Source organism: Ciconia boyciana, chromosome 7 (assembly GCF_034638445.1).
Source record: "Ciconia boyciana chromosome 7, ASM3463844v1, whole genome shotgun sequence".
NCBI classification, from domain to species: domain Eukaryota; kingdom Metazoa; phylum Chordata; class Aves; order Ciconiiformes; family Ciconiidae; genus Ciconia; species Ciconia boyciana.
Genome location: NC_132940.1, coordinates 28255633 through 28269642, shown reverse-complemented (window position 1 = coordinate 28269642; position 14010 = coordinate 28255633). Strand labels below are relative to the sequence as shown.

General features: G+C 54.5%; 1 protein-coding gene across 1 annotated transcript in view; it reads left to right on the top strand.

Annotated features, from left to right (window-relative positions):
* The window catches only part of TMEM121 (transmembrane protein 121), a 37277-nt gene extending 24596 nt beyond the window's left edge, over positions 1-12681 (top strand). Inside the window, exon 2 of the mRNA XM_072867650.1 lies at positions 10710-12681. Within this exon, the coding sequence (XP_072723751.1) occupies positions 11366-12304 (939 nt within the window). The 5' untranslated portion in view covers positions 10710-11365 and the 3' untranslated portion in view covers positions 12305-12681. The remainder of the gene's footprint in view (positions 1-10709) is intronic.
* Positions 12682-14010: the final 1329 nt, after the last annotated feature.

The following is a 14010-nucleotide window of genomic DNA, read 5'->3' as shown; positions in this document are numbered from 1 at the left end:
ACGGGCTGGCGTGACACACAGGTCCTTCCAAGCACGGATCCTCAACAAGGATTGATGACTTGGAATTTTTTTTTCTTTTTTTTAATGAAGAATCTTTTTACAGGAGGGAAAGAATTTCATTAGCAAAGAAAGCCTGAAAAACCAACAGCTCATGCAAATGAACAGCTCAATCCAAGCAAGCCCCGGGCCAAACAAGCAGCATACACCTCCCGCATGATGGGGTGCAGCCTAATCTGCAGCTCAGACTCCTGCAGGGGCACTTGGTTGTTACTTCAAATCCCCCGGCACATGCTTGCCCTGGCCACCCCAACCCCGTCACGGCTGCGTGCCGGCTGGCACCTGTGCTGGGTGCGGTGCTTCCCAGCACATCTCGGGTCTGGCTCCTGGGTGGCTTGGAGCATTGCTGTGTTGCTGCCTGGGAGGCAGGTGGAGGACCTTTGGGAGGGCAGCACTGTGGAAACACAAATCCCTCCTGCTGGGAGCTGTGCAGTAGTTCGTTAGCAGCATGTGACACAGCATGGGTGATCCTCCTTGTGAAGATGATGAGACCAGAAGCCTTCGTCAGACACGCTCCTGGAAGATCAGGTCAGGGCATTTGCAGCCTTGGCTCTGAGACCCTGCAACCACCCAGGGCCAGGGACCAGAAGATGTTCCATGGAGCAGAGCCACCTTCCTGCCCCTGTGCTTCCACATGCTGGAGGAAATGGGGGGAACTGGGCTTGGTCACAACTCTCCATGTGACCTTGGACTCCTTCGCCTTTAGAGCAGGAATCAAAGCCCAGCTGCTCGCTGGAGATGGCATTAGGCTGAACACACTGCAGATTGCTGAGTGCTGCATGAGGGTATGAACAGGAGGTGCTATGCACAGCTGTCCTCAAGATGAAAGACAAGGCACCTCATTTAGTGCCCAGACTTCAGTCTAGGAGTTGTCAGCTGCTTCTGACCATGGTGTTCAAGCATCTAAACAATTCAATTAGGTGTGACCCAAGGAGAACCTATAAACATATAATTGATTGGGAGAGCAAGTTTTGATCCCGGGTAATTGCTCTCTTCTGGAGTAGCTTGCAGCAGCCCCTTGGCCTGGCTGGTATTGCCAAGGATGTAGCTGGTTAGGTCTGTGAGTGATATAAGAAGTCTGGTCTCTGGATGCTGGAATTGAATTAGACACCAGCAAGACAGATTTTATTAAATTTATTAGATGGCTGGTAGAAGGAAGGCTGGAAACCAGAGGAAGAGAAATGTCTCCCTGGCGACCTCTGGGCTGGCATTATTTTTCTTGTAATGTTTATCTCCCAAGTGATGTCAGAGCAGCAGATGCCAGCACTGCCCCCACGCCGGAGGCTGAGGCACGCACAGGATGGGGAGAGCGACCCTGAGCTTGGTGCCAATGCGGAGGGCCAACCACATCTGCCTGCCGTCCTCCTGAGCCTAACAAGCACCATGACCCACCAGCACACCATCCTGCAGAGTACCTGTCCCAGGAGGATCCAGCAGTGGCATGGGCTTAAATGATGGAGAGCAAACATAAAGCAGAGTCCACTGAGGCCCATCCATCTCCAGCTCTGTGGCACCCCCAAACCCCTACCATGACTCAACCATGATTTAAGACAAGTTAATATTGTCTGCTGGAGGATGTGTCACTGGGTGCACTTATCTTCTTGCTAAGATTTCATGACGACCAGTGGTGAGATATTGCCATCAATAATTAACATTGGACCAGCCTTACCAAAATAAATTCACCAAGTGCATGGCAAGGCAAGGGCCCCTTGATTTTGCAGGTCACCCACCAGTTCTCTTGCTTGCTGTCCCTGCATTGCCAAGGTTTGAGGTGAGCTTTGTTGCACGTGAACTCAGCAAAAAGACATGATGTTCTTGGTGAAGCTTTTACTGGGATACACCCATGCCCTGCTGCCTGCTCACAAGTCACTTCTCTAGGGAGCAAAAATACCTGAGATGCCTTCTCACCTCATGGGCAACAGGCTCAGCAGCTTCACACCGGTTCCTCGGGCAAGCCCATTGCCCATGCAGGGCAAATGGCTGCCTTAGACGTGGGTGAGCAGCAGCATGCCAGGTCTCGCCAGAGGATGAGACCTGTTGTCACAGGAGAGGCTCTGACTCAGGAGGATCTCCTCTGAGGAGTAGATGGGGGAATAAACTCTGCGGGAGCCAGCCAGGCATTGCCAGCAGGACAATGAGAGAACAGACAACAGCAAATTTACCCCAGGGATTAACCAGATCCCCCCATCTCTGCTACTAGTTCACACAGAAGCTGAATCCTGGCATCGCAGGAGGGGGAAGAGTTCCCCAGTGAGATTTGGAGGTAGTATCGCAGGCAGTCCGGGTGCACAGCTGGGGAGAGGGCAGCTTTGCCAGGCTCACCAGGAGCCAGCAGACATGCTCTCCTTTTGTCACGGTCACTGTGCTCTGCTCCTCCATTCTGCCGGAGTGCCTTGCGTTAATTAAGAGCAGAACAATCACTCTTAATCAAAGGCCAGACTGATGGCAGCAGCCGCAGCCCGCCCGTCTCATGCTCTGCATACTGCCCAGCTCATCCCACCTCCGCTAACCCCGTGCTCAGGGCAGAGGGGGAATAACAGGGGCATAACTCTTTCTCCCCAATTGCTGCCTGACCGCAATGTGCCACCGCAGTCTGGCAGTAGGGATGAGCCTGAGGCAGCTCCCAGGAAGGGCAGAGATGCCCCCTTGCTTTGTGCAGGAGCTATCTCAGGGCTGGCAGGCGAGCTGGTTGGCCTCCAGAGGTGCCTCCCCACCTACACAATGCTGAAGCTAACACCTCTCCTCGAGCACCCCGGCCCTCTGCTCACTTGGGGAGACAAGGGGGGAGCTTTCTCATGGCAGCAGGACACACACGGTCATTCTTGCTGTCCTTCCACCCTAGCACAGAGCTTCCTATGGGAGCTAACACAACACCTCCCAAAAGCCATTGAGTGCAAAAGGTGCTTAATACCTCCAGCATCAAGTAGCAGGGGTCTCCAGGATTGTAGCTTGAGAGTCAGACCCCTCCATCCTCCCAGCTCTTACCTTTTGAGCTTGCCCTGGTTTATATGTATCAGCCACTTGCTGGCCACCACTTCTCCTTACATCATGTGGGTGAGCAACAAGGTAAGAGGATAGTTCCCTCAGCTACTGCCTTTAGTCTGTCATCCTGCCTGGCCCCAGGTCAGAGAAAGCAGTAGGTGCCCCTCTGCCCAGGTCTCTAGAAGAAGAGAGCCTGCAAGCCAGCCCCTCATCCCTTCAGCCATCTACTGCAGAATCATCCCTGCCTAAATACTGTTTCACGTAGATAGGAGGTACCTGCAGAGCTCAGATACATCCTCCCCAGGTTTCTGGAGTTCTGCCCCAGAGCTCCCAGCAGCCCCCTCCCCTGCAAGCATGCTTTTAGCACCAGGAAATTCCCAGCGCTCTCCTATTTATAGCTTCACACACCAGCTTCCATTTTCTGTTAATTAGCTCACTCCCTCTCAATCAGGCCTAGATGAGACAGGGGCAGCCAGAGCTGCTTGCCTCTCAGGCACCTGGTGCTGCTAGAGCAGTGCTGGAACCACTCCAGTGCATTGGGGGAGGGCGCTGGGAGCATTGCTCCCAGGAAAATTTGTGCCTCCCTGCCAGCACCCAGGAGAGCGAGGACAAGGACCAGCAAGAGCAGGGAGCTTTTCCATCCTCCATCTATAGGGGTTTCCAGCAGGCAGTGGGGGAAAGCATCCCTGTAAGGACTGTGCACTGGTTTGATATTTTCCTTTCCGCAATACTGATATCGTGAGGTTATTTGAGGACCTAGCAGTGATTCACACACAGAAGTACAGCCTCAAGCTACTGAAATTGGATCCAACTTTTACGCTCCTGGCCTGGCTTGGTCCTGGTGTTTGCATTTATGCCTATTTGTAGCACAGAGAAAATCAAAGCTCTGGCTTTGCTTGCAGGTGAAACTTGGTGACCAGTTTGGCTAGGTCTGTCTATCTAGGAAGGCACCAGCAGAGGTCAAAGTTGGTGGTGTATTGCTGTATTTTGGTTAGATCAGCTGTGCAATGCGAGTTGCAGGTGCACTGCCAACCTTGCAGTGTGGTGTCTGGGGGAAGAGGGCTCCTGTGCATTGAGTGCCCAGTCACTTGCGTGATGTGTTTTGCCCCCAGCACAAGGATGGCACAGCTCCTTCAGCTGAAAGCAAAATATTTTCCCAGGCAGGGGCCAGGTCCTGCTTGGGGAACTGGCACTGTCACCGGTGACCTGGCTAGGGGACCAGTGAGGGTGGGGGTTATATCTACTGATGGTACACTGTGGGGTGGGCTGGGAGCGTGCTGGAGGAAACACTTAAAATCCAACAGCATCTTGAAAAAGTGGAGAAACAGCCTGGAAAACAAAAAAAAGAGTATAGTTGGGTCAAATTCCCCTGGCAGGGGCAAGCCGTATCACTGGTGGGAGAGCCAATGCTGGGCGCAGTGTTAGCAGGAGTGCCGGGGTGGGAGGGCAGGGAAGACATGGGCATGGGGAAGATGCTGATGGACTTTGGCAGAGGAGGAGCAGGTTCCTATGGGTGGGGCAGATCCAGGAGGACCCTCGAGGCAGCAGATAGAGGAAAAGCCCCAGGACCAGCATGGAAAGCTCTGCTGAGGAGTGAGCGGGGGTGCAGGGAGCCCACCGTGGGGGGAAGAGGATGGGGACACCACTGCGAGCAGGACCTGCATGCCACGGGCAAGGAGCTCCACATGCATCTCCCACAGTGGCGAATGCACACACAACCAGACAGGGCCCTGTTTTTTATGCCCAAACCAACATCTGTGGGGGATTTTAACACTTAAATCTGGGGTTTGGTCCAGATCAGAATGAAATCTTGAAAATCCATCCAGCTTGGAAATGCCAAGCGATTCCTCTAAAGGAACAGCACGTTTTGCTGGGAAAATGGTAAATTGTTTTGGTAGTGTCAAAACATAGTATTATAATTTAACGTTTTATGTACCAGTCAAAATGAATCATTTACCTTCTCCTAACACTATGTTTAAACACCCAAAATATCTGAAAAGCTTTTTTTTTTTTGACATGTCTGTCAAATATCATCAAACTCAGCGTGTTTGTGAATGGAGAGATGTTCCTGGCAGCTCCAGCCGGCTGCATCAGTGGGGGAGCCCTGGCCAGGACGGCCGCGGGGGACAGGGCTGCCAACACAAAAGGCCATGCATCCCATGCAGGGCTCTGCTTTGGGCAAGTAGCACTTCCCCACCCCATCACAAAAATGATGTGATCTAGAGGATGGTTTTATTTTTTTGCTACTCAGGCAACGGGTCTGATACGTTCTGCTTGGGTTTCTTTTTGGGAAAGGGGGGAGAAATGAAGCCCGCAAGGGAATCAAGGGGTTTGCAGTGTGAGGGTGCAGTGGATGCACTCACTGGTATAAGCAGGAGCCGGTTTCATCTGCCAGTCCTGCTGCACTGTTTATTTTGGGCAAGTTCTGGGAACAGTTTGCAGCTCTTTCCCCATTTTGCTGTGCCTACACGGCAAATTATCTGTAATCATTAGCAAGTGGGCTGTTTCCTCCTTCAGACACAATTAGTGGGCAGGGTCCGGAAAAATCTTCCTCAATCTCATTTCCTTCACAGGATGCACTTGAGATGCTGGTACTGCCTTGGAGGAGGCAGGGCACAGCCGCTGCCCAGAAGCGACATTCCCCATTCCCCAGGGTACGAGCATCCCCCCCCTCCATCCCTCCCCAGGGATTGCCCTGCGGGGACAGGTGAAATCCCAGCCTGCAGGTCAGTGAGGCCGAACGGGACACCCACCGGCACCGATTTTCAGTGAGGCAGGAAAATGCAATGGCACAGGGACAACACGATTTATAGTTCGTCAGTCAGAGGAGAATTTTCTCTCCCTGTAAACCCCATCCTTACGTGGTGCACAGAGCTTGCAAATAATTCAGTGGGTCACAAAAAGCGTGAGCTATTAACAGCTGCTTCCCAGCCCCGACCTCTGAAGCACAGCCGGCTGCCGGTGAGCAATGCCATCGCCTGGGCAGCTCTGCCACAGCCAGCTTTTAGTCCCGGCAAAAGGTGGCCGTGCCCATTGCCTCATCCTGCCCCACACTGGGGATGGGGCCGTGCCCCAGTGCAGGGCATGGTGGGGTGGACACTGCCAGCCGGGGACGGGGGGCGCGGGGGAAAGGGCTTTGTGGAGCAGCAGCTCTTCAGAGGGCTGAAGGACTAAGTGAAGGGGACCTTTGGATTTACACCCAGGAAAGCTGGAATAAATCAAAGCAATTAAAGTGCAAATGAAGCTTTAAGCAATGCGGCGTCCTAACTACCTGGGAAGTGCATTGTGTATAGTTTTGCCTTGCTCGCTCCCTCTTTTATTTATAGACAGAATTCAAATCACTTAAATAATTTAAACTAATTTGCCAGGTAGAGCCAGGGTTTGGGAAGCGCCTACTGGCATTAATGAGGCTGTGTTTTGACAGTAGCTCCAGAAGTCCTCCAGGCTTGCCTGCAGCCGCTTGCTCCCCAGACCTGGGAGACGGGGTTTGTGCAGCTACGCGGGGATGCCAGCGGCTCCCAGCACCCACACAGCTCTCGGGAGCGGTGCCTGGTGCCATCCCAGGTGACAGCGGGCATGGGCAGCGAGTGGAGGCGGGAGGGGATGCAGGAAGGCACTGGTGATGGGTGGCTGCAGGTTGCAGACGCCGGTAACGGCAGAGCTAGCGGTAATTAATCACACGGCAACAAGCCACCGGCGTCGCATTGGAAAGCACAGTTTAATTTTCTTCCAAACTGCCTGGGCTGATGGTGAAGCAAGGCTGTGACCACACGTCCTCGGGTAACCACAGGTGCTTTATAGAAGCCGGGAGGGCTGGGAAAAACAGGTACAAGACCAAGAAATAACTCCACAGCCAGAGCAGAGGCACCAGAGTAATAAGGGTAGGGGCTGCCTGCACCTCTGCTGCTCATTTTCCCTCAGTGCCAGAGGAAGCAGGGCAGAGATGAAAGTGCAAACCCTCCACTTCACTTTGGGTTTGGACCCACCTGCAGGACCCCTGAGTCTCTCCAGGAAATCACAGCCCCACCACATTCCCACTGCAGCCTCTCCCACCCTGCAGGGACACTGGGAAGGGGCAGGCTGGGCTGGGAAATGGGGTGTCCCCAAGCAAGCCCCTGTCCCCTGCCTGCCCCGGGGATGGAGAGGGGAGATGCTGCTGCTGCATGTCCTCATGCCATGCTGCCAGTCTTCACTGGTGCGGCTGGACACTGCCCCTGGGACGCTTGCCCATGATCACAAGCTGCTGTGGGCATTATTGAGTGCACTTGCTCACTCCAATGCATGCGACGGAGCTGTTTGCCTAGGATAGTGGTAGAGGAGAATATGCGATTATGGACTGAATTTTGTCCCGGTAAGGAGGCCCGTAGTTGCCAAGATTAATGCATCGCTGCAATACCTGCTTGTGGGAGCCCTGGCATGGAGAGGAATGCGAAGGCTGGTAGGTCCCTTACTGTAGGAAGCTGCCAGCCTGGCTCACTGGCATCCATAACGTTCCGAGCTCATTACGTTCAGGTGAGCTGCCTTTTATTTACAAGAATTCCTGCAGGAAGAAAAATTTTGTGAATACTTGTCTAAACAAATATTTGCCTCATATTCTCTTGTGTCTATCTATCTGACATGCTCATTTTCTTGTTTATCCAGCACGTTTCTCAAGCGGTTTCTGAATGTACTGTCAAATGCAGTCATTTAAAAATTATGAATCAGGATTTCCCAGAGTAATGGTTGTTTAAAAACTACCTGCTTTTTTTAATAGTCCTCTGAGGAGAGTTTGCATGCCCCCTCCCTGGTAGGATGGTCACACATCACTCAAATGGGCAAGCTCTGCTCCATGGATAGGCAGACACCTCCATATTTCCACATAGCACCGGGGCTGCAAGAGGTGGGAAAAATACCAGCTATTGCACAGCTAGAAAATAAGAAGAGTTTGCATCACAGCAAATGGTTGGAGACTATTTGCAAAAGGCAAGAGAGGTGCTCACCCTGGGTAATATACGACTTAACTCGAGAGAAAGCAGCGCTCGAGCCCTGTGATTCAGCTCAGCCCTGCGATCCCCTTCCTCTGCTCCGAAAGGTCACCGTAACAAATGAACATGTTTATCAAACCCATCCCAAGCCGCTGTGAATCATTCAGGAACGGATGGGAGGGAAGAATCCACCGTTTGAGCATATTTTTTGCTGAAAACGATCTGCTCAGCACCGGTGGTGAAAGACTTGTTTGCTGCTGTTGTGAACACCATGAATTAATATCATCCAGTGCCCTGGGTATTCACCAAGAAGCAGGGTAGGGTTTTTCTGTGTGCTTTCATGTAGGCATGAGGGTAGCTTGGGCTGGGAGCATGTGCCTTCCCCTGGCTTCCCAGACCATACATGTAATGCATAGGGGCAGAGGGGCGTGATTTACCAGCAAGCTGCTTCCTAACCTTAACGTGCTGTGATGCACCCACTGCCCTTTAAATAACCGCTGTCTTTTGAAGGCATAAATACTTAAGGGGGAAAGAAAAAAAACACCATTCCCTCCTGAAAGACCTAATTTATCTGGAATTATCCATCCTTGGCTATAAATCCCCTGTAAAACTTGGCACGAGTTTAAAAGCAGTTACAGCAATGACTGTATATTTTTATCCGAAACCTCAAGAAGGAACAAATTGAAGTGCTAAACGGCAGATAGAAGGCATCGTGGAGAGCCGTGCTGGTGAGAGCAGGGCTGCAGTGAGTGCCTTGCCTGGGAAGCACCATTTAGGGGTACTCATGAATCCCCCTGGGCTCTTTGGTTTCTTTCTGAGCAATTCCTGCCTGAGAAATGATTTTAACGTGCCAGTTTTTCCAGCTGTGCACGAGTCTAGCAGTGGGCTTGGAAGGGCAATGTGTGGGTCCTGGCTGGGGCAGCAGTTTTTAAGTCCCCTGCTAACATTTGCTGAGCACCATGTCCTCGCCTGCCACATCCTTTCGAACGAGGGCACAGGGACACACATCCCTGGTGTCCACCTACTCAGGCACACGTCGGAGCTGGCTCTGACTCATCTGGCTTCCCACTTTTTCTTCTTTGTTCTTCTTCTCTCCCTGAAGCAGGAGAGAATCCAGCTTTTATTTAAATGAGGCCCCATAAACATAAGCAGCTGCAATACACTTCCCCATGCAAAGTAGGGCAGGTTTTTAATGGCTTACAATTCCTTAGGCTTGACTTCTTCCCTTCAGCCTCCACCGCTGCCTCTCTCCCAAAAAGATGCGAGAGCCCAGGCTTGCGTTTGTTCTTGTTAAGCCAGCCGGTGGGGAGCAGAAGCAGTGCCACTGAGTCCCGGGTGGGCTCCGGTGCTGAGTCCCTCTGACAGCTCCCGGGGCTCTCCCTGGGTCCTGGTCCCCCTCCTGTAAGCAGGGATGCCCCCGGCCCCAAGGGAAGGGCAGCCAAACTGCATGCGTGCGCGGGGTTCAGCTCAGCACCTTTGCAGCCCTCCAGATCCCGGTCTAGGCTCAGCCTAACCCCAGCGGGCTGGGTAAGGAGTGCTCACAGACCCCAGCAGCCTGTCTGCATCACCCCAGAGATGTTAACTCCAGGGCCATCATTTCCACCGAAGCTCGCGCAGGCGTGCGGTGCCAAGGGCTGGCGAAGCGTGGATTGCGTGAGAGACAGGGATCTGTGGGCGGACGTGGCCGCGGTGGCCAGGCTCCACAGGATGAGATGGGGTGATCTATAGGGGGGTCTGTGGGGTCAAGCACTTTCCTCCCAGGGAGCTCCTACACATGGAGGGCTTGCTATCACGCAGTGTGTGATGGGCACACATGGCTGTGATCATTATCTATCTCCTTCACTCTGTGTAAGCAGTTTGATAGTACTCTTGAGTGCACTGGGACCTATTCACTTCCCGGGAGCGCGGTCCCCGCACAGAAAAGATTAACAAATGAATTACGCAAGCACAGCACGGCGAAAAGGAGCTGTGGCCATGAGCAGCTGAGCCAGTCCAGAAAGCTGCTGGGACCTCATGCCACCCCGGGGACAGCTTTGCTACCCCCTCCCCTGCCATGCCAGGGACAGCCCAAGCCCCGCGTGCCAGCCCTAACCTCACCCCTCCTCGAGGAGGGATGTGCCCCACCACCTGCGAGCTGCTTTACCCCCTCCCCTGCTGCAGCCGTGGGCAGGGGTCTGGCAACCTGCTGTGCCGAGTGCCGCCTCACTCCCCGCCAGACAGCTGCTCAAGTGGTGAGAAAAAACCCCACAGCCCTCTCCAGAGAGATCACCTTCATTTATTCCTGGCTGGAAGCTGAGTGCTCCCCTCCTCAGTAACTGGTAAAACCCCAAGGCCATAATTTAGCAGACCCCCCCCAGGCTGGGACCTCCATAGAGCACGTGGGTCCCTCTCCCCACTGCAGCCGGGACACAGCAGGGCTGGGACAACTGGAGCTAGGGGTGCTGTGGTCCCAGTGGGACGTCACGGTGTTCCACGGTGCTGTGGATCTGCCTGTCTCCACCTGGGTTGTGCTCCTGCTTTCTCTGCAGGAGCACCCAGGGCTTGAGCTTGCCGAGGAGACAGAGAGCATCTGTGTAAGGGCAGTACACCATGTTTCCATGCAGGACACCCTGGGCTGTGTTCGTCCTCAGGAAAAAGCTGTTCTGCATTGGAGCTTTTGGAGCTCGTGGAGGGACCCTAACGCTCGTTCTCTGCTGTCTTTTCCAGGGATGGAGGGATGTATGTACAGCTGGGAGCAGCAGGAGCATGGCACAGCCCCACGGGGATAGGTGTGAAGGTGGTTCCCCGTGAGGTCCCACACAGTGGAACCCCCCCAGACCCCGGAGGAGCGTGCGGTCTCACTGGGAAGAGGAGAGCTCCCCTTCCTTCCCTGCCGGCCAGTTCTGCCTGCTGCCCAGTCGCCTACCACGTTTCCAGAGATCTGTACCAGGATCTGGGGCTCGGAGCCCGGAGGTGCATTAGTGCCATAGGATTGCTGGAGACCCTGACAACGATGGGGAACCCGCCACGGAGGAAGGACATCCCTCGAGGAGGCCCTGCACCTCTGTGAGCCCTGGCTGCTGGTGGCAGAGTCTGCCTGGGGCTGGGCTGCTGGGCCAGCCTGGGGCTGGGGGCAGAGCCGCGGTGCTTGCAGGGCACAGCCAGCGAAGGGCGAGGAGCTGGGGACAGGGTCTGCAGAGGCAGCCCAGAGCCCCGGGAGAGCGGGGCTGCCAGCTGAGCCGCTGCTCCTGCGGGGACCTCTTCCTGGGGCTGCGGGACGGAGCAGCCCTTGGTCCCTGGGCTCGCTGCCGATGTCCCCCCGTGGCCCACCGGCAGGACTGCTCCCCTAGTGCCGGCACAGAGGGAGGGCCGCTCGTCTCACCATGGTGCTGCCGCCACCCGACAAGCGCCATGTCTGTCTGACCACCATCGTCATCATGACCAGCATGGCCTTCATGGACGCCTACCTGGTGGAGCAGAACCAGGGGCCCCGCAAGATTGGTGTCTGCATCATCGTGCTGGTGGGGGACATCTGCTTCCTCATCGTGCTGCGCTACGTGGCGGTGTGGGTGGGGGCGGAGGTGAAGACAGCCAAGAGGGGCTATGCCATGATCCTGTGGTTCCTCTACATCTTCGTGCTGGAGATCAAGTTGTACTTCATCTTTCAGAATTACAAAGCAGACAAGAAGAACCTGGAGACGGTGGCAAGGAAAGCCCTGACCCTGCTCCTCTCCATCTGTGTGCCGGGGCTCTACCTGGTGCTGGTGGCCTTGGACAGCATGGAGTACATACGGACCTTTCGGAAGAAAGAGGACTTGCGGGGGCGCCTCTTCTGGGTGGCCCTCGACCTGCTGGATATCTTGGACATCCAGGCCAACCTGTGGGAGCCGCACAGGACCGGCCTGCCCATCTGGGCGGAGGGGCTCATGTTCTTCTACTGCTACATACTCCTCCTGATCCTGCCTTGCGTGTCCCTCAGTGAGATCAGCATGCAAGGGGAGCACATTGCCCCGCAAAAAATGATGCTCTACCCCGTCCTCAGCCTGGTCACTATTAACATTGTCACCATCTTCATCCGGGCCATCAATATGGTCTTGTTCCAGGACAGCAGGGTCTCCACCATCTTTATCGGCAAGAACATCATTGCGATCGCCACCAAGGCGTGCACCTTCCTCGAGTACAAGCGGCAGGTGAAGGAGTTCCCCCAGAACGCCATCGCCTTGGAGCTCCAGCAGAACTCCCTCTCCCACAACCAGACCATCCACAGTGCACAGGGCATCCCCCACGAGCCGTCACCCACCAGCGACATCCTCGACACATGAGGGATCGCTCCCAGCTGAGCGTTGGTTCAGATAGCCCCGTGCTGAGCAGAGGAGGGATGCTGCTCTCTTGCTGCACGGGGCGAGCGTGACGGACAAATCCCGGCAGCGAGGGCTCTTCTAGGCACAAAACACCAACCACGTTTTAATTGAGCTATGGAGTGTCCCCTAGACGTCTTCATCTCAGGTATAACCCTAGGAGTCCTCCAGACAAACCAAATGAACTTGCAAAGGACCTGAACCAGCTAGCCCTCTCTCTCCTTCCCACCACCTTCTTTCCTCCTGAGCAAAGACCACTAAGGTTGCAATGTCCCTTTTTACTCCTCGAGCACCTCACCTTTACTCCAAGCCTGGAACGAAGATTTTGTTACCGCAGACCTTTTTATGGAGTGGGGACAGGGGCATAGGTGTACGGGTTGGGGGGAGGGTGGGATGTTTAAACCAGTAAACCCTGTGATCATAGATGTCTCTTATCTCCAATGGTTGTGTTTACAGTTTCCTATTTATAATGGCTCCCGGGGGCTCCCGGGGGCTCCCGGGCTGCCCGGGGGCCGGTGTCCTTGCGGTCGGCGGTGGGCGAGAGCAGCAAGCCCGGTGGCGGGGAGCGGGGCTGGGGGCCGGCATGGTTCCCCCGCCCCGGGACGAGGGGGACTGCGCCTCCACCAGCGCACTACGCCGACTCCGCTGGGAGCAATATTTGACAAGCTAAAGCTAATCTAATGCTGGTGTTTTATGTATTTCATTCACTGCAAACAACTCAGCACAATATTTCTATTTTTAGAAGGGTCTCTCTCTCTCTCCCTGCCATTGCAAGCCTCCCTGCCTGCAGCAGCCGGTGCAGCTACCCTGGTGCCGGCGGCAATGCTGCAGGCAGGCACAGGCACCCAGGAGGGCTTAGTAATAAGGATGGCGATGATGCATTTCACTCTGGCATCGTGCGTTTATAAAGAGGGCTGCTTTCCACAGCTACTATATTTTTAAAATAAAATATTTAAAAAAAACAAAACAAAACAAAAAAGAGCCGGGAAGGACGTGCTGCCCTGGGCAGGCAGCTAGGCTTGGGGCTGGACACGGGTCTCCTCCACCGGCATGCGTGGTGGCGAGGGGCTTGGCTGGCTGTGGGCAGGGGGGTGGGAGGCGAGGGCCAGCCAAACAATAAATGCCCCGTGAGAGCAATGGCTTCTGGTGGTCTCTTTTCTGCCAGCGTGGGGAGGGAGGGGGGCAGCTCGGGGGGCAGCTCCCACGTGGCCCAAATCACTTGTCTCCTCCTATATCCAGCTCCCCTGGACCCCCAAGCGCTGTACTGAGGTGCTGTGCCCTGCACTCGTCGAGCGGTGGGCACAGGAAACAAATAAATCATTTTTCCAGCTGAAAGGCTGCCCCAGGGGTTGGGCACCTCTCAGCTGCCTTCACCTGGGGGAAGGCACAAGGCAGACAAGCAAAAAAGCTGCGTCTCAAACACACTGAAATGGGCTATTTTTGCTGTTTTCTAAACCAAACATTTCATTTTGAGGAGACAGGAATGAAATGCCTGATGCTGTTTACATTTCTCTTCCACATTTTCTCCTGGCTCTGCTTACCGAATTTGACCTAAATCCACAAATCATTTCAGTCCCATCTTTTCAGCCCATCCTGATCTGTCCAAAATGTTTCACCCAGCCCTGATCCAGCCTTCCAAATTTAGGCCCAGCCAATCACAGCCCTGCTTG